Source organism: Microcaecilia unicolor, chromosome 7 (genome assembly GCF_901765095.1).
Source record: "Microcaecilia unicolor chromosome 7, aMicUni1.1, whole genome shotgun sequence".
Lineage (NCBI taxonomy): Eukaryota > Metazoa > Chordata > Amphibia > Gymnophiona > Siphonopidae > Microcaecilia > Microcaecilia unicolor.
The window spans coordinates 252,518,404-252,545,742 of record NC_044037.1 but is presented as its reverse complement, the minus strand read 5'-3'; the positions used below and the strand labels follow the sequence as shown (position 1 = coordinate 252,545,742).

Here is a 27,339-nt window from a genome sequence, read left to right as displayed (position 1 = left end):
GGATGGGGATTGTGCCCGTGGAGGGGAAGGGAAAGGAGGAGATGGTGCCCAGGGAGGGGGAGGGGAGGCAGGGAGATGGTGCCCATTTGTATCACGTGATAATTGTGTGATTAAAATTTTTTTTTTTGTGCACAATCGTACGAATGAAACTTTTAATTGATGTGCAGCCCTAATATATATTTAAAAAGCTCTAATTACTGACACATTAAATCTGGGCTTAGTTCATGGGAAGGGAGGACCTGGTGTCCATGGAATGGAGAGAAGAGGAGGGGAAGGGAAAATGATAAAATCAGCAAAGGTACTAAAAAAAAAATATATATTATTTTGGTAGGGCTGCACAATTAGCACCCCAACTCCACTCAGAGCTGCCGGTGCTGCCGACCCCACTGAAAGCTGGGACTCCCCCCTTCACATCTGTGAAAAGAGAAAATGGCAACAGACAATGATAAAGTTTTGCTAAACGATGACTTTTGTTTCAAGGGCAAGACAACTGTTTTTAAATATTGTGGTAAGGATTTCAAATACCATAGAAGCCTCACTATGCTGACGTCCCACCTTAAAAGCTAACATTCTTTTGTTCGTTTATCAAAAGCTTCAGTTTCTGGAACTTCAGATTCATCTCATAACCGGAAAATTGAAAACTTCTTCAGAAAATCAACTGTTGTAAGTAATGTGAAAGCTGATGCAATGACCAATGCTTTGATAAAATGGATGCAATGGACTGCAGACCAGTTAATGTTTCAACAGATTCAGGGCTGCAGAGACTTCTCCAGGTAGCCACTTCTGACTCTACCTACGTGTTGCCTTCACGAGCTACTATTAGGTGAAAGTTATCTGAACTTTATGACCATAAAAAGCAGGAAAAAATGATGCATTTTTCAAAAGCTGGGTATGTATCTATAACAGCAGATTATTGGACTTCTGTTGGGAATGAGAGCTATCTTGGAACAACTGTGCATTTCATTGATGAAAACTGGTGTCTTCAGTTGATGGCTCTTGGAATTTTTAATTTTAATGAAAGACACACAGCTGAACATGTGGCTGACCATGTCAAATATGTTTTTGATGAATTGCATCTTCTGGATACAGTTTCCACTTTTGGGCCTGATAATGCTAGAAATATGGTTAAAGCAGCTTCTCTTCTGTATGAGCACATTCCTTGTATGGCGCACGTACTGCAGCTCTGTGTAAATGCTGCTGTACAAGAGGCTGGAATTGATGTGGCTCTTTGTAAATGTCTAAAGATAGTATGTCGCTTCAAACACAGTTCTGCCAACAGAGCTTTATAAACAACAGCGATTAAAAGAATTGCCTGAAGAGCAGCTGATCCAAGATGTGCCAACAAGATGGAACAGTACCTTTGATGTGCTGGAACGGCCTCTGAAACACAAGAAGCTAGTAATGTCGACTTTGGCAGAGCATAAAAACAAACCTACACTCCTAACAAAGGCAGAGTGGGAGAAGATTGAAAAACTTTGTAAAGTGCTTGAACCATACAAATTTGCCACAGAACACCTTGGTGGTGAGAAATATGTATCCTGTGCAAATTTGCCATTTGATACACGAGTTTACCATATCTGATGATGATCCTGCATACATAATTCACTTTGAGACATTTTGTACAGAGCTTAGCAGGCACAAGCAGAGTTTCAATGCTAGTTTTTGTCCATAGCATGTGCTTTGGATGTACAGTTCAAGAAGTTGATACTTCTTACTCATACCGAACGTGAAGATACACATGGGTTTCCATTAAACAGTTGCTTGCTGTGGAAACTTCAAGCCATAGACCTTTACTTCTATCTCCCAAGAAACAATCACAGAAGACAATGAAATTCAATCTGCCACCTAGCTCTGATGATGAAGATAAAGAACAACCTGTAGTCGACTTGGAACTTTATAAAGCAGAGCACACTTCAACTGGAGAAGTTTACGTTTTAGACTAATGGAGAAGACACTGCACAGAGTACCTAGCTCTCTCAAAATTGGCAAGACGTGTTCTTTGTACTCCAGCAGCCACAGTTCCATGTGAACTTTTATTCTCCAAAGCAGGATTTATTATTGACAAACATAGATAATCTCTGCTCCCTGAGAGTGCCTATCAACTGCTTTGTCTAAATAACTGGCTTAATGGCTAATTCATTTGTGTAGTCTGTGGCGGCAATTCTATAACTTGGTGTCTCAAATTAGGTGCCCCACTCTGGCAGCCCCATCTCCTCTGCGTGCTCCTTCTCCCTGCTCGTCATGGCCCTCGGCCTTGACCACTGCAGTGAAAGCACACTGCGTCTCACCTGGCCCCAAACCTCTAGGAAGTTCTGCAGCTTTGTGGAGGAGTAGACTGGTGGTTATAGTACCAGGCTGACAACCAGCTAAGCCAGGTTCAAATCTTGCCTCTGGTCCCTGCGATCTTGGGCAAGTCACTTAAACTTCCATTGCCACAAGTACAAAATTAAATTCTGAATGTGTGAAGTGTAATGTGTGTGGTATGCTGGCACATATGCTGGTGGAAAAGTCCATAGTCTGCTGACAGACGTGGGGAAGCAACTGCTTGTCCGGGGATTGGTAGCAAGGAATGTTGCCACGATTTGGGTTTCTGTCTGGTACTTGTAACCTAGCTTGGCCACTGTTGGAAACAGGATACTGGGTTAGATGGATCATTGGTCTGACCCAGTATGGCTCTTATGTTTCATTGGTTGTGGTGTTCATTGTTCCCAATGGTATCCCAATACAAATTATTAGTGACAAAAACAAACAAAATTTGATTCTAATTCACCTGGAGACAGGGAAATATCTATTATACCTGAGTGTAGCTCACTTACTGCTACTACTGAGAAAGATGCCAGCTAAATCCAAAAAGCAAATATTCAGTGCAGCCACTTTTGCTGCTTAATTGATGCACGTCTCTGTATGCACAAGCTTATAGAATTGCCTTTCACATGCTTGAAGAAATTGTGTTAAGGAAACGGGAGTCAAAGTTATTGGTTGAATGTTTAGGAGCAATAAAAATGTAAACTGTGTAGATGCTACATTTATTTTACACCATGCAATTAAGCGTGCGATTAAAAAATGTAATCGAGATCAATTGTGCGATTACAACTTTTGCTCGATTAACAGCCCTAGTCTCAATGCATTCAGTTAATTTAGAGTTCTATCGCACAAGGTATTAAATAGAAAAGGTATAAACATATCTGCGTATGAATAGTGAAAAATCTCTAAATTTTGTAAACTCTCACCAAAAGAGTACATATGTAAATATGAAACAAAATTGCAGAGAATAGGGAACCCCACATGAAGGATTCCAAGTAAACGATAAGGAGTTGCCCATTTTTCACTTGGTAATACCTGTTGATCAAAAACTCAAGTCATATTAGAACCGTTGCTGCTATGCCGAGAGAACTTAATTTAAAAATCAGGATCTCGTGAACAACACTATCAAATGCAATTGTTGAATCAAATTGAAGGAGAATTTCATTCATACCCTTAGACAAAGAATTCTCAACATCGGTCACTAACGACAACAGAAGCGATTCTGTACTGTGTGCAGATCTAAAGCCATATAGTTGTAATCCTATGTATATTCCATAAGTTGTTTAACAACTAAGGTATCCATCAAGATATTAAAGGAATACTAGCAACAGGACGAAAAATTTAAGGTTGAGTAGAATCTAGGCCTGCCTTAAGGCTGATGTTAAAATAATACCTAAATTTGATGGATAAATGCCTAGTGTGAAAACTTATTTATTAAAATTGTAAGTCATGAGATAAGAGGGAGGTGGATTGGACATCAAATAGGCAGGACAACTATCCAGCAGACAAGATGTTAACTTATTCAATAATGGTGGAATCTGTTCAGGTTTAACTTGTGAAAAAACATTCCATAGCCAATCTGCAGGAATATCTTGCTGGAAGGTCTTGTAAAGTGAGAGAGAACAAAATCTACATTTGGAGATACGTTTAATGTTTTCTATTTTATCTGAAAAAATAAACGTCCAAATCATTGGCAGAGGAATGTGATAAAGCATTAACTGAAAGTAAATTTTTAGGAGACACCAACTGATTGACAAATCTGAACAGCCTTTTTGATTAGTTTGAACCTTGCCAAAATAAGCAATTTTTTCATAGTAACTTTTCAGGCAACTTTTTAAAATATCTTTTGAGTGTCTCCAAGCACGCTCCAACTTCTGATAAAATTTTCAAGTCTCCTAATTCTGAGATAAACCAAGGAATGTGCTCTGTTAATCACTTTCCTTAGAACTAAAGGAGCCAAAAAATTAGTAACAGTGCAAGTGGCATCAATTGTGAGAACTTGATATCTTGCTTGCCTTTGGAGGTCAAATTACTTAACTACAGCAGGTGTTCTCTGTCAACAGCAGGATACAGGTCCTTACATATGTACCCACTTCCTATGGAGGATTTACCTCCAAACTAAACTTTTTTTGAAAGACCCAAGAAGACCCTATACCACAGTGTAATGTAAGAAATTGTACACATTTGATAGTATCTCTTAAATGTTTCTTTAACTTCTTGTCTAAGCCAAAGAGGCTTATCCATGCATATTCCATTGGAAAAGGTCACCCAGTTGTATCCTGCTGTCTTCAGAAAACCTACTACAGGTAAGTGTGCGTTTTTTATGGTTATTATAAGAAGTTAAATAATGGGAAATTCCTGTTGGAAAGGGAAATTGAAAAGGAAAAGTGTTTTTTTTTTTTTTTTTTAAGGTGTATGCACATATGATTATTTGAATCTAATACACACTTTTGTATATTATTATTTTTTATTTGTATCCCACGTTTTTCCACCTTTTGCAGGCTCAATGTGGCTTACATATAACCTTTAACGGTGTTAGCCGATTACATACATAATATGAATGAATACAAAGTGATATTGTGGTATAATGAGGTATATGTATGGTAGGAAGCAGTTGGGGGGAACTTAGAGAGGGAAAGGGGGAAGAAGAATCAGGTAATGTCCGTTGCAGTCTTTGGTTATGTTGTGTCACAAGTGACTGGTATTTTTATGTTGGGTCAATGGGGTATGCTCTTCTGAACAGGTCTGTCTTTAGTGTATATTGTGGAGTAGGTATTCAAACTGATTTAAGCAAGCAGGGGAGAGGCCTCCTGCCCACTTAAATTGTGCTTAGCGGACCAGCTGCAAATATTCAGCAACCCTTAACCAGCAGTATCAAATTCAGGCAGAGGTGAGGTATTATTGGGGCGAAGTTGGGGAGGAGCCAGGAATTATGTGGGTGCCACAATATTTTGTTCTGGTGTCCGCATAGCTAAGTAGCCAAATAGGACTGCACAAAAGGCTGCACTAACTGGTGACTTAGTTATGAGGGTGCCAGCACTGAATATGGGTCATTGCCCACATAGCTTCCAGATAGTGGCCTGCATCTCTCACCTGCTGTGCTTCTTGGACCCCTTCATGGCAGTGTAGCCTCTCTCCCCCCCCCCCCCCCCCCCCCCCCCGGCGACATCTAGTAGGCACCCTCAGGCTTATCTTAACTTCCATGATGGTCTATTAGGACATCAGGGCAGGAGTAAAGCCCACTCGCCTCTGCCCCTGATGGCTTTGGCTTAAGAATGGCAGCTGTGATCTCTAACACTGGTCTTGTGGGATGGGACTGCTTCTAGGGCTGACCGTAGTGGTAGTAACCTGAGATTACCACTAGAGATCATGGTTGTTATTTTCAAGCTGGAGCCACCAGTGGCACGAGCGAGTGAACTTTGCTCCTGCCCCGATTGCCCACTGGAAGTTAAGACAGGATTGGGGGGACCAGGAGGGGTATAGGTCATTTGAGGGGGAAGGTCTGGGACAGGGAATTGAGTTCAAGGATGGAGACTTGTCATAGTGGAGTCTGGGAGGTAGAATTGGAATGGAGCAGGGAGAAGATAGACCTGATATCCCCTTATGCAGCTCCTGGCTGAAACTCGACTGGGATCTGCGAAACTCGACTGGGATCTGCATAACATCCAGCAGTCAGCAGAACCCAGATAGGTCAGGATATTCAGTGCCTGTGCCCAGACATGGCCAGGCATTGAATATCTGGGACTAATTTAGCCGGCAAACTTCAGCGATTTTTAAAAAAATGCCGACTGCTGCTGACTGAATTTTGACAGTTGTATGCTTATTTTGTGAAGCTCTAGTGTGCTACCCTGGTAAAGCTGATTTGCAGGGATTCTGGTGTTTGTGCAAAGTGTTAAGATGGTGCTATGTAATATTGACTGAATGTTTTAACTGAATCAGGGAAGTCCAAAATGCATGTCTGCTCATTTATTTAGCATGTTCTAGTGAAGATTTCTTTTCTCTTCAGGTTTTTTATAAATCTTGAAACTCTTGTAAGGTGTGTACTGTCTGGCCCTACCTCCCCTCTGACTTTTAGTGAATCTGTACTTGGTGTCCTCAGCCAGAGTGCTAAGCTACTGGAGAACAAGGAATATCTCTGGAGAATGTGGAGTATTGTGGTCAATCCTTTAACAGAGTGGATTAACCAGGTATAATGTATTTTTAAATCTGGTTGCTATAATATTGCAGTCTGTTTCTGAAGTTACATTTTTGAACATTTCCACAGAGTATCTCAACAGGAATTATTATTACTACAGTCTTATGACCCACAAAATACCAAATGTTTACTGTGTGTAACAGCAGACAAAAGCTGAACAAATGTTTAGGAATTACAATATTTTAAACAAAATTCTACAGTAATTTTCAAAAAATACACCATTACTACAAATTATTAAAATTTCTTAAAGAATGTCTTAAGAGCTTTTGTAAACTGAAGATAACCACAAATTCTTAAAAGAAAAGAAGGAAGAGAATTCCAAAACTGTGCAGCCTGATAGGAAAAAGTAGATTGAAAAATCCTCTTTAACTTTACATGGTGAAATGATGGAAACTTTAGTAAAAATTGATTTCTCTTAGATCTAGAAATAAAATTATTTAGAAAAACAAAATGAACACCTAAATAAGCAGGAGGCGATCCATACAATACTTGATAGGTCAGAACTGATACCTTAAATTGAAATCTTGCCTCCAATGTAGTAACCAATGCAAACGGAATAACAAAGGAGTAATATGATCATATTTGCTGTAAAAATAACTCTTGCTGCTGCATTCTGTACTTGCAATTTATACTTCAGCAACTTTGTGCAACCAATTTAAATAGTTACAATAGTCCAGTTCAAAACCTGAACCAACAATCTAAAGGCAGACAAATCAAAAATTTCTGAACAATTCTTAATTTCTTTAATAACAGAAAAGAATCTCTTACCAAGATAACTATCCACCTTGATTCCCAGAATTCTGGAAGAGACATCCAGTTTTATCTGAAAATTAACTTGTAACATCATATTACTCGAACGTAACGGTGGACATACACATAAAAACTTTCTCTTTATTAAGCTTCAGTTTATAGGCAGAAACCCATGAATCGACTAAATCTAAACAACCACAAAGAGGAGAGTGATGTCCTAATGGAGGGTTTTTTTTGTCTTAATTTATGTACCACTTAAATCTGTATAATTTCAGCACATAATTAGCAAATAGTTTTGAAGGAATTTGCATGACCTTTTAACAAGTCCTTTGGTTTGTTTTAGACTAACGAGGTAAATCAAGGGGATGCTTTAGAACACAATTTCAGTGCTGTGCACAGTGCATTGACTTTACCTGTCATCCACATTTTCCCAGTGCATGGATTTCCACAGGTGAGAGAGAAGATGGCATGTACATATTAATGTAAATGTGGGTCTGGACAGTAGTATTGAAAAAGAATGGAAGACTGGAAGTTAAGGCAATTTGATCACTACAGTATAATTTTTTTGCTTGTACTTTGTCATGTCTAAATTAGAATTTTTGTATCTCAAGCTCTTAATGTTTGCATTAGGAACTGTTTTGCAATAATCATGGTTAACATATGGGAACTGATTGTAGATAATAGTGAATGGAATGGTCAGTAGCTGACAGTATTCCATGGAACTTGCAGTCTAGCATGAGTACTTATGACATTTTACTTAGGCATTCACAGTTAAGAGAATGTTAAAATAAGTGTTTTTTTAAAGTTCTGCTTTAATAGCAGTACTTATTGTAGTACAGAACTTTATTGCCAGTGAATTTATCCATGACATTAATAGAGGTTTTTAATTTGGTACTTCTAAGGTGGGTTGCAAAAGTCTTAGCTGATAGACTCTCTGCAGTGGACATCTATGCATCCCATCCTCCAGTCTTTTGCATTTTTTTAAATTATGAAAATCAGAATGAATATTAACATGCTATTTTCTTTTAGGAAATAAACTATTCTTGTATCAGTTCTTGCTGTCTTTGCATTTAGTTCTGAAAGGCTCAGAAACCTTTCAAACATTCCTATTATATAGTTTGTGCATGTTTGACTAGTGCAGAGGCAAAGATAGGAAAAGGTCTTTAGGCTTATCTTGTATAGGGGAGAGGTTTTAACTAATACGTCCTTATATAAGCTTTTACATTTTGAATAAAAAGCATATTCATATTTGCTTTCAAAAGTCCACAATGAAGTCATTGCTACGCACCTGGTCAGAATTGTATAGGGCCTTCGCTCGCTGTTCGGACCTTGTATCAACAACAGAGGAGAACGTGTGCTGCGAGGAGCTTTGTGCAAAGATGTTGCATGGAATAGAAGATGAATCCTTAATAGTGAGTACCATATATACAAAAAAAGTAATACACATTATATTATGAAGCTTTCCGCTATTACAGAACCTGTGGGATAGTTGTGTCCATCAACCAGAAGGTAGAGATAGAGACCTAAAAACTGAGCTGAGACATCCATACCAACTCCTCAGTATTTTCTATCTCCAGCAGGGGGTGGACACAATTTTCATCCTCAGGTTCTGAGTGATTTGTTCTTGGTCCCCAGCTGAGCTTTGCTGGTGGCTTGAGTCTGCAGAGTCATATCTGGAGGTCTTCAGATCCCTGTCTCTGTTTCCCCGTGAATTTACTTCTTCCCTCCCTTCACATTTCTCCCTGTTTCCTGTGGAGTTCTCCTTTTACATTACAACAACCTTTTAAAAAGAAAAAAAAAAAAAGGAAAAAGGTTTACTGGAGAGTGTGGGACAGAGTATCAGACCTGATTTCTTTCTCATCTGGGGTCAAAGGGCCAAGGTGTCATAAACAATGTGAAGTTTTGCCAGCCACAGCTTCTCTCCGGCTGTAAGGGTAATTCCAAGAGTCCTTGGCGGTTCTGGCCATAATTTCGATTTAACATAGCCTTATTATTCTAGTACACTGAGAATCTTGTCAGCAATCTTTCTGTATGCAAGGTTGAGGCTCTAGAGATGGAAAGTTTAGGTTTGCATATGAAAGTCAGGTTATTGATGCAGGATAGTGCCATGTATTATATTCCCATAGATCTTTGTTATATAGGAATACATACATAATGTTGCATAGTGCTGGTTTTGCTCCTACAAAATGGTAACCTGAATTTTATATTGTAACGGCAGTGTATAACTTTCTTCCTCAGAGCTTATCATTGCTTGATGACATCATTCAGTGCATTACCGTTGTTGTTGAGTGTGTCAACTTCTCACCATATAGTACCAAGTTTCAGCCAAAGACTAAAGGTAAGGTTTGAACTTTTGGTTATTCGTGACTGTTTTGCCCAATTTTAGGAACAATACTGTTGCAAATAACTTTTCTTACATATGGTCTAAAGACTGCAGTTTTTGTGATCTGAGTAGTACTCAATATTGTAATCCAGATTGATATTTTGTCCATTCCTGTTGTAAATGAGAATTTTTGAAGTTACCTACTACATTTTCCATAGAGTATATTGGACTTTAGTTTCTGCTGTATGTCAGAATTGCTATCAAAAATACTATTCCATTATGTAGCTTCCCACTATTCCATAACCTGTGAGGTAGTTGTGTCCATCAAGCAGCAGGTGGAGGTAGAGAACTGAAAATGAGCTGAGACATATCTCTCTTAGCATCTAGTCAAGCTCTTCAATATTTATCGCCAGCAGGTGAATGGACACACTTTTCAGCCTTTGGCTCTGAGTGACTTGCTCCTGGTCCAGTTGGTCAGCTGGTCCTCAGTTAAGCTTTGAGAGTGACTTGAGTCTGCAGTTATATCTGTAGATCTATAGATCCTTGTCTCTGGTGCCCTGCAAATTTACTTCTTCCCTCCCTTCGCCTCTCCCCTGTTTCCTATAGAGCTTTCCTTTTCCAGCACAACAACCTTAACAAAAAAAAAAAAAAAGGAGACAGGTTTGCAAATAAAGAGGTTTACTGGAGAGAGTGGGACAGAGTGTCAGTCCTGCTCTTTCTCATCTTGTGTAAGACTTGTGGAGACTGTGAGCTTAGGGGGATTGGAGCAGCTTAAGTCCGACTGAAGTTTGATTCAGAACTTACCTGGAGGTCTGCAGATGAGTGATCCTGACTCACTGCTTGGCACCACTTTATGCTGTGTACTTGTGACAGTTGGGGTGAATGGTGAGTCCTATGGAGGCAGTTAAGCGGTGTTCCTGTTGTGGGACCCACCGTTTGGCTCTTACACCAGGCCTATTTACTGAAGCAGGGACAGTCAGTTATTTCAAGGTGCTTCAATTTCTCGTTCTTTTGCCCCTCCAGCTCCTAAAAGATCTCATTCACACCTTTCACTGCTTCTTCTACCTACTCATGTGGCCTTGGTCTGTTCAGAGGAGCCACCATTGAAGGAGCCGTTAGAGGAGCGAGAGCTTCCCCCTGATGAGGGGGATGATTCGAAAGTACAGAGGTTGCTTCATAAAGAGAGGCTCAGAATTCCTATTTCTGATGCACTGGCAGTGCTTTCTGTTGAGGGGCCTTCTGCTTCGGCATCAGGAGTACCATCTTCTTCTAAGATAAGGGGGTTTAGAGGTCCTTATAAGGACTTCCCGATGCATCTAGACATTCAAGACGATTACAACAGAATAGGTCTCACCGGATGTGGGGCTGAGAGTGGGAAGAGCCATGCCTCGCCTCCGCTCTGAGGAGGTGCAATTTATCTTTCTCTTCCGGAACCAATGGGTAGACTTCTTTCTTACAGCGGTAACTAAGAAGAAAATCTTGCCAATGGAAGGGGAAATTGCCCCAAAAGATCTGTACGATAGGAAGCTAGAAGGCTTGCCCTCATTGGTCCTTCAAACAACAGTGTGCTGCTCGTTCGTTGCAAGAGCATTCCTGATGTGGTATCGGCAGTCTGCAACTCAAAACGAGTACTATAACGCCTAACTGGAAACAGAGTTGGCCTACTCAGTGGATCTTATTTATGACATGTTCTGGGTTTGGCTGTTGCTGCACATCTGCAACTCTGGCTGCAGCATTGGGCAGCTGATGTAGCGTCAGTCATGTCTAGTTAAACTGGCTTTCGGGTCATGTGGCTATTTGGAGAAGATATTAGTAATTTAGTGAAAGAACTGGTGGAAACTAAGCCACAGAGGTTGCCAGAAGATAAGCTGAAAGCCTCTGATTGTGTATCTTCACAGGGCTCTTGATCTTGGTTTTGAGACGGCAGACGGTACCAGCCTGGTCATCAGCAGTATGGTAAGAAGTCCTCTCAGCTAGAGTAATGTCTTCCGAGCTTTGCAATGATGTGATGCTGGCCCATTCTTCTCTTCCTCCAGTGGGAGGAGTGGGCCAAAATCACATCAGACCAGTGGGTTCTGGATATTCCTACAGAAGGTTGCAAGTTGTGAGTTCTCCCACTTGGTTGCTTCTCTCATCTTGCAGTCTCCTTGTCAAAGGAAACCAAGGCAGTCGAGGCTCAGGCCACAGTAGATTCCTTACTGGCACTCTGGGCCATTGTTCCAGTTCCCCAGGCAGAACAGGGACAAGGCAGATATTCGGTCTACTTCATCGACATGTATACCCTGGAGGAAAGGAGGAACAGGGGTGATATGATACAGACGTTCAAATATTTGAAAGGTATTAATCCGCAAACAAATCTTTTCCAGAGATGGGAAGGTGGTAGAATGAGAGGACATGAAATGAGGTTGAAGGGGGGCAGCCTCAGGAAAGATGTCAGGAAGTATTTTTTCACAGAGAGGGTGGTGGATGCTTGGAATGCCCTCCCGCGGGAGGTGGTGGAGATGAAAACGGTAACAGAATTCAAACATGCGTGGGATATGCATAAAGGAATCCTGTGCAGAAGGAATGGATCCTCAGAAGCTTAGCCGAAATTGGGTGGCGGAGCAGGTGGGGGGAAGAGGGGTTGGTGGTTGGGAGGCGAGGATGGTGGAGGCAGACTTGTACGGTCTGTGCCGGGGCCAGTGGTGGGAGGTGGGACTGGTGGTTGGGAGGCGGGAAGTACTGCTGTGCAGACTTGTACGGTCTGTGCCCTGAACAAGGCAGGTACAAATCAAGGTAAGGTTTACACATATGTTTTGTCTTGTTGAGCAGACTGGATGGACCGTGCAGGTCTTTTTCTGCTGTCATCTACTATGTTTACTATGTCCCAAAAAAGGAAGGCACATTTCATCTGGTCTTAGATCTCAAAGGTCTAAACCGCTGCCTCCAAGTGTCCTGCTTTCACAAGGAAACACTAAGAGTAGTCGTAGCCTCGGTTCAAGCAGGAGAATTGCTCACTGCCCCTGATCTCAAGGAGGTGTACTTGCATATACCCATATGGCTGACGCATCAGAGTGCTGGGCAGTCACTTCTGGTTCAGGGGTTTACCCTTTGGTCTCACCACAGCATCAAGAGCGTTTACCAAGGTTATGGTGGTGATAGTGGCGTCAGAGAATTGGAGTTCACCCACACCTCGACGACTGGCTCATTTGTGCTGTTAGTCTTCTGCAGTCGTTGGGTGATCATCTTTGAAAAGAGAAGACTAACTCCATCGCAGACCCTGGAGTTTCTGGGCATTGTATTGGACACAGCATAGGAGAGGATCTTCCTCAAGGAGTGTAGGAGGTCGAAGCTGGTGCACCAGATTAGTTATCTCGGTCTGGGACTAAATCCAGGTCCTGATAGAAGTGGTGCTATGGGCAAGGGCTCATATACGGCCATTACAGGATCTATCTTCAGCCTCTGATCTCTGGTGTAATTGAAGTACAACCTTCGTCTTTCTTGGAAGCTGGTTGTCAGAGTATACAGTGGTGATTGTTGCCCAGGAATTTGACCATTGGAGCTCTTCTTGTGATAACACAATGGGAAGTGGTGACATCGGACACCAGCAAGCCTGGTTGGGGAACTCATTACAAGTTCCATCTGGCAGAGTGCACCTGGATGGAATAGGAGTCTTGGTGGTCAATAAATCGCTTGAAGCTCACATCAAATCAGTGGGTTCTGGATATTCCTACAGACGGTTACAAGTTGGAGTTCTCCCACCTGGTCGCTTTTCTCTTCTTTCAGTCTTGCACTACTTCAGTCCCTTTCTGACGAGGCCCCAGTCCGAGTTTTCTTTGACAGTGCAACGGTGGTGGCTTATCTCAACAAGCAAGATATGATCTGCAGCTTTCCAATGGCTGTGGAGGCGGCCTCCCTCATGAGTTGAGCAGAGACAGGTCCTCTCCGCTTGTTGGCAGCTCACATTGCTGGGCCCTTTAATGTGGAGGCGGACTTTCTCAGCAGGCACTCCTTGGACCTGGGAGAATGGGAGCTACCCAGCCATGGTTTTCAGCTGATAGTGGATCAATGGGGTTTTCTGTTTCTGGATTCGATGGTGAAAAGGAATGCTAAAGTTTTTCAGCTATTGAAAAGAATCGGGATCGATGGCCTACTGCAGCCTTGGCTGGAGACACATCTACTGTGTCTTCCCTCCTTGGTGCATGATAGGGCACATGTTAAAACGGATCACATTGCACTGAGGCCAAATTATTCTCGTAGTCCCGGATTGGCTGCTTAGGCAGTGGGGCGGGGATTCTGTCTTCCATAGATAAACAGCCTAATAAAGTAGGGTCCATTGCTCATGGAGGATCAGTGCCCTTTTGGTTTTATAGCTTTGGCCATTAAAATGACTTAGTTGAAATGAAATGATTCGATCATTGCTATCTTGCTTCAGGTTTGGAAACATTCTACATCCATGGGCGTATTTGAGTGTGTGGAGGACGTCCGAGGGCTTATGTTCTGAGTGCGGACTTTCTTCTCTGCTTTGATCACGTACATCCTAGCATTTCTCCAGGCAGGCTTTCAGAAAGGATTGGCACTGGATTCTCTAAAAGTTTGGATTGTAGCATTGTCCTCCTTCAGGGGCCCGACTACAAAATATGTCTCTTTTTGCTCACCCGTATATCATTTGATTCTTGCTGAGAGCGGGCCGCTTGTGGGCCTCTCTTTTGTATGCAGTGTCCAGAGTGGAACCTTAATTTAGTCAATCTGGTTCTTCAGAAGCTGCCTTTTGAGCCATCCCAGAAGGCCGCCTTGAAAGATCTTATGCTAAAGACAGCGTTATTGGTAGCTGTTGCGTTGGCCCATAGGGTTTCAGAACTTCAGGCCTCTCTTTTATGGATCCCTTTCTCTGCTTTTCGGAGGTGGGAGTCTCCCTGTTCATGGTTTCTTCCATTTTTTCCCCAAAAGTGGTATCGGCATTTCATCACCATCAATCTGTGGAGCTTCCGTCCTTTCACAGAGATGATGAGAAGGCTCAGTTTTCTTCCTTGAAGTGTAGAGTCCTCATTAGATATTTGGAAGTCACAAATGAGTTTCACAAATTGGACAGACTGTGCTTTTTGTTAAGCAGAGGCTTGACCTCATGGGTTCCAATTGCTAGATGACTGAAAGTCTTGTCATGTCTGCATATTTGCTTGTGGGAAAGCAGGCTCCTCAGATCTTACGGGCTCATTCTACGAGGCATACAGCAACATCCTGGGTGCAGACAACCTTACTGTCCGGCAGATATTTTCAAGGCGGCGACATGGTCGATTCTGCATACCTTTACCAAGCACTATTGGGTGGACATTGCGGCGTCCTCAGAAGCCATTTATGGGACTTTCGGTCCTCAGGGCGGTGGCGCCAGGACCTAATCCACAATTTGCTTTTGAACATCCCACTGGTTGTGGAGTATTGGGGAAGTACATAGTGGAAGGAGAAGTTAGGCCTTACCGGATTAATTTTCTTTCCGTTAGTCCTTCCCACTATTCCAGATTCCTGCCCGAGGTTTAAGATGTTGGTGCAAAGTAATGGGTCAGATAATTACTGTCACCTTGCATGCTCCCTGTACATCTCTTGTTCTGTACGAGTTGTCCAGAGATGAGAGGTCCACACATGTCCTGCTAGTGTTAAATTAGTAAGTTGGTTAATGTGTGTGTTCTGAGTTCTCCTTACTGCTTGTCTATGTAAATACTGAGGAGCTGGACTGGATGCCGAGAGAGAGAGATGTCTCAGCTCAGTTTTCAGTTTTCTCTCTCCACAGCTATCCCATAGGTTCTGGAATAGTGGGAAGGACTAATAGAAAGCAAATTATCAGGTAAAACCTAATTTCTCCTTTCATGTCATGATATTCCCTCTGAAATGTTTTTATTGATGATCATACAATACTGAGGTCCTGTACATCTGTAGTAATTAAGTTGGTAATAATGTTGCAGACCAAGAAGTTGACAATCTTATTTTAAAGTTTTGTTTCTGCTCTAGAAATATTTCTAGATCCTGCATTATTGAGGCAATGGTTGATTCTGTTCCATGAAGTATCCTGCAAGTTAAGGGCCTGTGAGGAGCCTATTTGAAAAGCCTCAGGCCAGATTGAACAGACGTTTATCACTGCCTGTTTTACAGTTAGGTTATGACCTTGAAACACCATGAGGAAACTAAGGCTCTGCTTGACTTGCAGAGCATGTCTTTGAAGAAATTTGGATTAATGTTTGGTACTGTACAGTGCCCCAGTTTTATACTTTTTCAATATAAACTTATGCATTAAAAAAATTGACCAACACCCTTAAGATATTTCATGGTAATGGCGAAATAAGTTGAAATATTTTATATTCTCAAATGCTAGTAATATAGCAATATCCTTCTATACACGGGCATCTGTGATAAACGTGATTACAGCTCTGAGAAGCAAAAATGTCTTTCATATGTTTTCCCTGGAAATTTGTATGATTTTGATGTATGACCTTAGAAACAAAAATTTAATTGAGGTTAAGCTTACATGCCAAAATACAGTTAATTAGAATCAAGAAATATATTTAATGTGTTTATTTTTGCCTTAGCACCACATACTCCTACGGATTGGTCTAAGAGGAAACGGGAACCCCTTGGAAATCTGACTTCATTATTGAAACTTTTAGTGAAATTAGTAAACTCTTTTCATGCACTGAGTTCCAAAGTGACTCAGTCAGAATCTCCTACCTCTGCCCTAGTTCATGTTGGCAGCTCTATTATTGGCATTCTGTCCAGCATTGTCAGCCATATTTCTTTGACATCAGCTATCAGAGCATTATTTGCCATCTTAGTACCACCGCTCACAGTATTTTATGAAAGAAACTCAAAGTAAGTATTGTAACTGTTTTAATTTCATAAGTGTTTTACATCTCTTTACATTTAAATGTTAATGCAAAGTAGGAGTATTAGATGTATTCCCATTTATACTGACAATCTGAGCATGAGGTAGTGAATAGTAACCTTCATTTTTCTATCAAAGAGCGCCTTTTTGCCTAATAGGCTTATGGAGAGAATTAAGATGTCTGTCTTGGAGTATTTTTTCCCAATTATGGGGCCTTTGTAGTAAACCTTGCATTAGAACAGTTTGCTAAAACTCAGCACACGGTTTCCTACCATATATATATCAAGAAAAAAAATAATTCACCTCAATGCAGTAACTGAATAGTATTCAAATAAGTTGCACACAAAAAACATTGGGTGAACATACTGGAAGCATACACACACAGGTCTGCACCACCAGCAGCTATTTTGTGCACAAATAAATTGTACTGGCCCGTTTGCTAGAGTGCTACTTTGCACATAAATGTTGCTGGTATTTTGAAAATACTGGCATTTGGAGTTGCATGTCCCTACTTAATGCAGATCTGCTAGAATGCTGTTCTTTATATAACTATGTAGTCCAGCGGTCTACCTTTCATAGCAGCGACACCTCCCCCCAGCTTATCCCTGTCGGTTTCCCCCCACCCCTATGCAAGTAAACAGATTAAGAAGAACTTGAAAGTCCTTAATGCTCATAGAAAGAAGAAACAGATATAAAATACCCATTTAATCCAGTCACAGAAGAGCAAGCTGTTTACTCCACCTCCTTGGACCTGGTGTTAAAGCCCCAGTGTTAGGAATCCCTGCACTCAGCCTTTGAGTCCACTGTATGCTACTTTGCATCTTAAACACCTTTTAGCAGTGGGCAGTCACAGTAACACAGAATATTGTGTACAGAAGCTGTTAAACTGTGTTCAAAGCCTCCTGCACTTTAGTCTATCAGCCCATATATGAGGAACTGTTAGTACTATTACTATTTCAACTACTTCTTGTTTCTATAGCGCTGCTAGATGTACGCAGCGCTGTACACAGGGACTCGATTCTGTAAATGGCGCTCAAACTTAGGTGCATAAAAAAAATGTGTGCCAATTGCTTTTCTATAAATGGTGCTCAAAGTTGGGCGCTGTTTATAGGATAATGTTTGGCATCAGGATCTGCACCCAATTTTGGGCACAAGGGTTTACAGCAGCTGAACTCTGGTACTCCCATCTCTAGATCATTTATAAATATGTTAAGCAGCGGCCCCAGCACAGACCCCCAAGGAACTCCACTATCTACCCTTCTCCATTGAGAATACTGACCATTCAATCGTAATCTCTGTTTTCTATCTTTCAACCAGTTTTTAATCCACAATAGGACACTACCTCTTACCCCATGACTCTCCAATTTCCTCTGAAGTCTTTCATGAGGTACTTTGTCAAATGCCTTCTGAAAATCCAGATACACAATATCAACCGGCTCACCTTTATCCACATGTTTGTTCACCTCTTCAAAGAAATGTAATACATTGGTGAGGCAAGATTTCCTTTCACTAAATGCATGTTGCTTTGTCTCATTAATCCATGCTTTTGAATATGCTCTGTAGTTTTGTTCTTAATAATAGTCTCTACCATTTTGCCCGGCACCAACATTAGGCTCACCGGTCTATAATTTCCCGTATCTCCTCTGGAACCTTTTTTAAAAAATTGGCGTTACATTGGCCACCCTCCAATCTTCCGGTACCACACTCGATTTTAAAGATAAATTACATATTACTAACAATAGTTCTGCAAGGTCATTTTTCAATTCTATCAGTCCACGAGATTTGCTACTCTTCAGTTTGTCAAATTGCCCCATTACATCCTCCAGGTGTATAGAGATTTCATTAAGTTTCTCCGACTCGTCAGCTTTGAATACCATTTCTGGCACCAGTATCTCTCCCAAATCTTCCTTGGTGAAGACCGAAGCAAAGAATTCATTTAATCTCTCCGCTATGACTTTGTCTAGCCCTGATTGCCCCTTTTACCCCTCGGTCACACTCCAACGCAATCTTTTTTTTCTCCGAGGACAAGCAGGCTGCTTGTTCTCAAGATTGGGTGACGTCTGACGGCAGCCCCAGGATTGGAACCTAGCAACAAGTTTGCTAGCCCCTGCGTGTACATGCGCACCGCACATGCGCGACCGTCTTCCCGCCCGCAGTGCGAGCGTGCTCCTCGGTCTCTCTTTTTTTCGCAGCTTGGATCGGCTGTTTTACGGTTGGGCCCCCACTGCGTTTTTCGCCGCTTGTCGGTGTTCTCGAACGAGTTTGCTCGTCTTTGTGTAAAAAAAAAAAAAAAAAAAGTTAGCTTCCTGTAGTTTTTTTCCTCTGTTTCCTTTCTCTTTCGGTAGCGGCCATTTTGGCCGCCCGTATGGGTTTTCTCCCTTTTTTTGGTGCTTTTTGGCATCATCGCGGACTTTGACCTCGCCGGCGCGATTTTTCCGCCCATGTCCTCGAAGCCTACCAGCAGCTTCAAGAAGTGCACGCGGTGCAAACCGGACCATCTCGCTGACTGACAGACAAGTTTCATGTCTTCAGTATTTGGGAGCGGGTCATCGTCCCAACGCCTGCACGTTGTGTCTTCAGCTCAAGAAGACACGTTGTGTCTTCAGCGGCGAGATTGGCTCAGTGGGACTTGCTGTTTGGAGCCAGATCCGGTCCTTCGACGTCTACGGAGCCTACGGTACCGAGGTAATCGCCGGTATCGATGTTGGCATCGGAGGGTGCATCGACGTCAGGAGTGCAGGTGATGGCTGTCCAGAGATCCCACGCTGGTAGCTGTGAGCCGTTGAGTGGGTCTCCACCTGCCTCAAGGGCTCCTGCTTTGCAGGCCCCCCGGGACCAACCACCTTCGGCCCCGGCCCCGAGGAGATGTTTGGATTCCACGTCTTCCTCTTCGGTACCGGGAGGTACCGCTGGTGTTCTTCGCGCGAAGGCGAAGAAGCATCGTCATTGGTCACCTGCCCGTCACGGTACCGAGAGCTCTGGGACGCCGAGGGAGTTGGCACCCGAGAAGCGTCTACGCCGAGAGGATCGCTCGCCCTCTATACGAGAGGTGTCGATGCGCTCTGCTCCGGACAGCCCGGTACCGCCTCCTCGCTCCAGGCAGGTTCTGACACTGTCGCCGGTACCGGCCCCACAGCCTTGCTCGACAGCCACTCTGGACGAGCGCCTCGAGGCCATCCTTCCAGGTATCCTGGAAAGGCTGCTGTGTTCACCGGCTTCGACGTCCGCTGCTACCCAAGTTGACTCCCCGTCAACGTCGCTGGAGGGAGCTTCACCAGCGCAGGAGTCTTCTTCTCGACACCACCATCGAGGGCCTAGTTCCTCTGCGTCGAGACGGGCTCGGCTTCGGACTGAAGTTCGTGAACTTGTGTCCGATACCGAAGGTGAGGCCTCGTGGGAGGCAGAGGAAGACCCAAGATATTTCTCTGACGAGGAGTCTTGTGGTCTCCCTTCTGACCCCACTCCTTCCCCAGAGAGAAAGCTTTCTCCCCCTGAGAATCTGTCTTTCTCTTCATTTGTCCGGGAAATGTCTACGGCCATTCCCTTCCCAGTGGCTACTGAGGATGAGCCCAGGGCCGAGATGTTCGAGGTCCTGGACTATCCTTCGCCACCTAAGGAGTCGTCTACTGTTCCTCTTCATAATGTCCTGAAACAGACATTGATGGCGAACTGGGCGAAACCCCAAGTAATCCCACCATCCCCAAGAAGATTGAGTCCCAGTATCGGATCCACGGGGACCCAGAGTTAATGAAGACCCAGTTGCCTCATGACTCTGAAGTTGTGGATGTGGCCCTCAAAAAAAGTCAAGAGTACTAGGGATTATGCCTCGGCGCCCCCAGGGCGGGAGTCTAGGACTCTGGACTCTTTTGAGAGGAAGGCCTACCATTCTGCTATGCTCGTGCCCAAGATCCAGTCATATCAGCTCTACACGAGCATTCACTTGCAGAACAATGTGAGGCAGCTGACGGACTTGGTTGATAAACTCCCGTCGCAACAGGCCAAGCCTTTTTCAGGAGGTGGTCAGGCAGCTGAAGGCGTGTCGAAAATTCCTGTCCAGGGGTGTTTACGACACTTTTCATGTTGCGTCCAGGGCCGCTGCTCAGGGTATAGTGATGCGCAGACTCTCATGGCTGCGTGCCTCTGACCTGGAGAATAAAGTCCAGCAGCGGATTGCGGATGCTCCTTGCCGGGGGGATAACATTTTTGGTGAGCGCGTCGAGCAGGTGGTAGAACAGCTCCACCAGCGGGACAACCGCATTCGACAAGCTCTCCCACCGGACGCCTTCAGCATCTGCCTCTTCAGGTAGACGTTTTTATGGGGGAAGGAGGAATGTGTCCTATGCTTCTAATAGGCTTAGGTACAATCCACCTTCTTGCCAGCCTGCTCAAGCTAAACCCCAGCACACTCGTTCCTGTCAACAGCGTGCGCCTCCTCAGGCCCCTGCAGCTCCCCAGCAGAAGTAAGGGACGGGCTTTTGACTGGCTCCAGGCGAGCATAGCCAAGATAAAAGTGTCTGTGCCGGACGATCTGCCAGTCGGGGGGAGGTTAAAGTTTTTTCACCAAAGGTGGCCTCTTGTAACCTCTGACCGGTGGGTTCTCCAAATAGCTAGGATACTCCCTCAATTTGATCTCCAAACCTCCAAGTTGCCCACCGGGAGCTCAGTCCTTTAGCTTCCAGCACAAGCAGGTACTTGCAGAGGAACTCTCCGCCCTTCTCAGTGCCAGTGCAGTCGAGCCCATGCCACCGGGGCAGGAAGGGTTGGGATTCTATTCCAGGTACTTCCTTGTGGAAAAGAAAACGGGGGATGCATCCCATCCTAGACCTAAGGGCCCTGAACAAATATCTGGTCCGAGAAAAGTTCAGGATGCTTTCCCTGGGCACCCTTCTTCCCATGATTCAGAAAAACGATTGGCTATGCTCTCTGGACTTAAAGGATGCTTATACTCGCATCCCGCTACTGCCAGTTCACAGACAGTATCTTCGATTCCATCTGGGAACACGGCATTTTCAGTACTGTGTGCTACCATTTGGTCTCGCCTCTGCGCCCAGCGTGTTCACAAAATGCCTGGCGGTTGTAGCGGCGTCTCTACGCAGGCTGGGAGTGCATGTGTTCCCTTATCTCGACGATTGGCTGGTAAAGAGCACCTCGGAGGCAGGAGCTCTACAGTCCATGCAGATGACTATTCAGCTCCTGCAGCTACTAGGGTTTGTGATAAATTATCCAAAGTCCCACCTTCTTCCAGTACAAAGACTCAACTTCATAGGAGCTCTGCTAGACTCCCAGACTGCTCATGCCTACCTTCCCGAGACGAGGACAGACAATCTTCTGTCCCTTGTTTCCTGGGTACAAGCGTCTCAGCAGATCACAGCTCGGCAGCTGTTGAGATTGCTCGGCCACATGGCCTCCACAGTTCATGTGACTCCCATGGCCCATCTTCACATGCGATCAGCTCAGTGGACCCTAGCTTCCCAGTGGTTTCAGGCTGCAGGAAATCTAGAGGACGTGATCCAACTGTCCACGAGTTTTCTCACCTCTCTTCATTGGTGGACAATTCGCTGCAATTTGACCTTGGGATGTACCTTTCAAATTCCTCAGCCGCAGAAAGTGCTGACGACAGATGCGTTTCTCCTGGGGTAGGGAGCTCATGTCGATGGGCTTCACACTCAAGGGAGTTGGTCCCTCCATGAAACAGGTTTTCAGATCAATCTCCTGGAGTTGCGAGCAGTCTGGAACAGGCTATAGGCTTTCAGAGATCGGCTGTCTCATCAAATTATTCAAATTCAGACAGACAATCAGGTTGCTATGTACTACATCAACAAGCAGGGGGGCACCGGATCTTGCCCCCTGTGTCAGGAAGCTGTCAGGATGTGGCTTTGGGCTCGCCAGCACAGCATGTTTCTCCAAGCCACATACCTGGCAGGCGTAAAAAACAGTCTGGCAGACAGGTTGAGCAGGATAATGGGCTTGCCAGCACAGCATGTTTCTCCAAGCCACGTACCTGGCAGGCGTAAACAACAGTCTGGCTGACAGGTTGAGCAGGATAATGCAACCTCACTGGTTTCTCAACTAGAGAGTAGTTCGCAAGATCTTTCAAGTGTAGGGCACTCCCTTGGTAGATCTTTTTGCCACTCAGGTCAACCACAAGGTCCCTCAGTTCTGTTCCAGACTTCAGGCCCACAGCAGACTGGCGTCAAATGCCTTTATCCTTCATTGGGGGAAGGGCCTCCTGTACGCATATCCTGGGAAGACTTTACTGAAACTCAAGCAGGAACGGTGGAACCATGATTCTCATCGCTCCCTTCTGGCCGCGTCAGATCTGGTTCCCTGTTCTTCTGTCCTCCGAAGAACCATGGAGATTGGAGTGTTTTCCATCCCTCATTACTCAGAATGAGGGAGCGCTTCTGCATCCCAACCTCCAGTCCCTGGCTCTCACGGCCTGGATGTTGAGAGCGTAGACTTTGCCTCGGGTCTCTCTGAGGGTGTCTCCCGAGTCTTGCTTCCAGAAAAGATTCCACGAAGAGGTGTTATTCTTTCAAGTGGAGGAGGTTTGCCGTCTGGTGTGACAGCAGAGCCCTAGATCCTCGTTCTTGTCCTACACAGACCCTGCTTGAATACCTTCTGCACTTGTCCGATTCTGGTCTCAAGACCAACTCTGTAAGGGTTCACCTTAGCGCAATTAGTGCTTTTCATTATCGTGTAGAGGGTAAGCCTATCTTGGGACAGCCTTTAGTTGTTCGCTTCATGAGAGGTTTGCTTTTGTCAAAGCCCCCTGTCAAGCCTCCTACAGTGTCATGGGATCTCAATGTCGTTCTCACCCAGCTGATGAAACCTCCTTTTGAGCCACTGAATTCTTGCCATCTGAAGTACTTGACCTGGAAGGTCATTTTCTTGGTGGCAGTCACTTCAGCTTGCAGTCAGTGAGCTTCAAGCCTTGGTAGCTCATGCTCCCTATACCACATTTCATCATAACAGAGTAGTCCTCCACACTTACCCTAAGTTCTTGCCGAAGGTGGTGTCTGAGTTCCATCTGAACCAGTCAATTGTCTTGCCAACATTCTTTCCCCGTCCTCATTCCCGCCCTGCTGAATGTCAGTTGCACACATTGGACTGCAAGCGAGCATTGGCCTTCTATCTGGAGCGGACAAGCCCACACAGACAGTCCGCCCAATTGTTTGTTTCTTTTGACCCCAATAGAAGGGGAGTGGCTGTCAGGAAACGCACCATCTCAAATTGGCTAGCAGATTGCATTTCCTTCACTTATGCCCAAGCTGGGCTGATTCTTGAGGGCCATGTCACGGCTCATAGTGTTCGAGCCATGGTGGCATCAGTGGCCCACTTGAAGTCAGCCACTATTGAGGAGATTTGCAAGGCTGCAATGTGGTCTTCTGTTCACACATTCACATCTCACTACTGCCTACAGCAGGATACCTGACGCGACAGTCGATTCGGGCAGTCGGTGCTGCAGAATCTGTTTGGGGTTTAGAATCCATCTCCACCCCCCTAGGCCCAGTTTTATTCTGTTCCAGGCTGCACTCTCAGTTGTTGTTGTTTAGGTCAATCTCAGTTATGCCCTCGCTGTTGCGAGGTCCAGTTGACCAATGTTTGTTGTTTTGAGTAAGCCTGGGGGCTAGGGATACCCCAATCGTGAGAACAAGCAGCCTGCTTGTCCTCGGAGAAAGCGAGGTTGCTAACCTGTAGCAGGTATTCTCCGAGGACAGCAGGCTGATTGTTCTCACAAAACCGCCCTCCTCCCCTTTGGAGTTATGTCTTCCCTTGTCTTTTGCTTTCTATTTGACTGAGGAGTACGCTCTTGCTGCGGGCAGGAGACGGTCGCGCATGCGTGGTGCACATGTACACGCTGGGGCTAGCAAAACTTGTTGCTAGGAAGATCTTCCGATCCTGGGGCTGCCGTCGGACGTCACCCAATTGTGAGAAAAATCAGCCTGCTGTCCTTGGAGAATACCTGCTACAGGTTAGTAACCTCGCTTTTTATCATAGTCTTCTTTTTGAAAGTTAAACGCTAACGTATTGGATTTCCTCTGTATACTTACTCCAAAGCTAATATCAGATCTGATCATATTATGTTATCAAGCGGCCCCATCACCATTACCTCCCGCACCAGATCATGCGCTTCACTAAGGACCAGGTCTAGAATTTTTCCTCCTGTTGTTGGCTCCTGTACCATCTGCTCCATAAAGCAGTCCTTGATCTCGTCAAGGAATTTTACCTCCCTAGCATGCCCTGATGTTACATTTACCCAGTCAATATCGAGGTAATTGAAATCACTTATTATTATTGTGTGAAAAGTGTTGGTGAGATGGGGGGCCCTTGAGGGACTCCGCAGTCCGCTTTCCAGGGTACAGATGGCTTTTGGTTCGTTTTCACTTGGTATGTTCCGGCTGTTAGAAAGCCCTGGAGCCAGCTAAGGACTTTACCACATATTCCAATTTCATCTAGGAGTCTGAGTAGAATTTATCTGATTAAATTGCTGCTGAGTGGACCTAAGGCCTTGTGTTCAAATCATGAATTCACAGCTCAGTTTTGGATCTGTTTGAAGATGATTTGTGTAGGAGCAACTTGAAAAGAGGTGTTGTTTGCCACTTTGGATAGATGTATCTAGCTGAACAGAGTCCTAAGCGGTCTGGTAACCCAAACTACATCTCACAGTTTAAGTGGTGTGATTTCCACTGAGACCACAAGGTCCTTTGGATTTGTTTCATTAGGAGATGTTACATGTACTGTTGGTCAAATTGTACCAGCCCATATATCCATGTGCTGCAGTGCTAGTCTGCACATAAATATTGATATTTTAAATTGTTTTCATTCAGAGTTCTGCCTGCATACACATAAGCGCACCTCCTGCTGCTGTCTGATCACTCAATGCAATCTGCTGAACAGCTGAAATCAAGGTAGTAATATTTTTTGGTAGGAGAAAGACCTTTGTTTGAGCTGTCCAGCAGAGTTCTTATGAATTCCAATTAAGACAATGGGTTTAGATGTGATTCTGGGTAGTTTTATAATGAACCTTAGTCACTCCTCTCCAGCACCTTAGATGGTTAAGTGCATTGATCATTGAGCAGCTTCTTAAGATGTGCTGTTGGCCAGCCTGTTGTCCATATAAGAAAATGCATTCATTAACAATTTGTGTAGGTTCATGACTGCCATGGCTAGAATTTGCCAGGATCTTATCTTACTGGTAGAAGAATCTTGTATATGTGGGGTCTCCTATCCACTTTTTTTTTTTTTTGTACAAGTTTCCATCATATGGATCATTTGCTGCACTGAACATCCAATCAGATCAGTAGGGTGGAAGGAATTATATAACAAAATGTTTTCAATGACAATTTTGTAAATCACTTGTGTTTTTGTTCTCAGGTCTGTTGATGATAAAGTATATAGCAGTCTTGGCAGCAAAGTAAGTATAATGGAAGAATTTTGATTAAATATGTAGTTAGATGTTGCTATGCATGCCTTAAATTATTTTGAGACCTACCAATTTCTTCACTGTCGCACTGCTTCCATAGCTAACTGTGCAAATTAAGTTTTTAGGGACCTGTAGATATTCTTGTAGAAATTTAGTAGTGTTAATGTGTGTGCATTAAATCTTTTTAGGTAGACTTTTTCCATACCTTAGAAGTATGAGACATGAGTGTTTGCAGCATTGAACAAAGTAGGGTAGTTGCTATTAGTCCATATAAATAAGTGTAGATAGAAAAAGACGGTTGGTGGTAATTTTCTCATAGAACAAGCGGAATATACTGCACTCACATTGGGTGATGGGGAAACAAACAAAGCAGATCAGTCAGTAGTACAGTTCAAAACTTTATTATGAAATAATCGCCTAACACAGACTGTGTTTCGCCCACAAGGGCTGCGTCAGGGGCTCTAAATTAACAAATAATAAACCAAATTAAAATCACATATATAAAAACATAGCTATACATAAATACGGATAGAACAACTGATAATGTACATAGAAAACTTAATATATAAATGTAATCTAAAAAAAGGAAGGGGAAAAGAGGGATAAGGATACGCTGTGACATTTGTAGTATGCAAATGTGGTCCAACTTCTGTTGGAGGACCCTCTTCCTTTCCTGATGGGAAGGATCATGTCGTCGTGGAAAATCCATATCCCTTATGGCTTGGCTCTTGATAGGTGATGTCTGAGGCGTAAAGAGGGTAATCCTGCACCTGTCATAGCTACCTTTTTGAGGGCTATGAAGGCCTCCACATCCTTAGCTTATGTGTGGGTATGGAACACCTGTTGAGTTAAGGTGTGGTCAAAGGTGTCTCTCCCCGTGGAGTGCTGATATTTCTGCAGTCCTTTCCTTTAAGTCTGCTTTGATCAGGGCCTGGTCCTGAATTAAGGTTCAGGTTGCTGCTCTCTTCTGCTATCAGAGTCCCTTGAGGGGTAGGTCCTTGGAAGCCCTACCCAATGTGGTTTTTTTTTTTTAATGAAGGGGCTTACGCATTTTAGTCTGCCCTCCCCCCCCCCCCCCCCCCCCCAAGTCAGATGGTTCTCCTCCATTGGGACCTTCCTTTGGTTCTGAGGGCTCCAGCAGGAGCTCCCTTAGAGCCTCTGTGGATGGCTTACCTACGAGATCTGTCCTTGAAGATGGCCTTTTTGGTTGCCATTTGCTCAGCTTGCTGGATTTCGGAGCTACGGTCTGTGCCAGAGCTGGTGGTGGGAGGCGGGGTTGGTGGTTGGGAGGCGGGGGATAGGACTGGCCAGACTTATACGGTCTGTGCCCTGAAGAGGACAGTACAAATAAAAAAGTAGCACATATGAATTTATCTTCTTGGGCAGACTGGATGGACCGTGCAGGTCTTTTTCTGCCGTCATCTACTATGTTACTATGTATGTTACTATGACGACAAATATTAAAAACAGCTGATGACTGAGGTTTATAG

The 27,339-nt window shown here is 44.0% G+C and overlaps 1 protein-coding gene across 1 annotated transcript in view; it reads left to right on the top strand.

Moving 5' to 3' along the window:
- Positions 1–27,339, top strand: part of RIF1 (replication timing regulatory factor 1) — a 270,093-nt gene that overhangs the window by 89,436 nt on the left and 153,318 nt on the right. Inside the window, 6 exon segments of the mRNA XM_030210901.1 lie at positions 6,311–6,491; positions 7,593–7,700; positions 8,512–8,661; positions 9,488–9,587; positions 16,130–16,409; positions 25,801–25,840. Coding sequence (XP_030066761.1) covers positions 6,311–6,491; positions 7,593–7,700; positions 8,512–8,661; positions 9,488–9,587; positions 16,130–16,409; positions 25,801–25,840 — 859 coding nt within the window.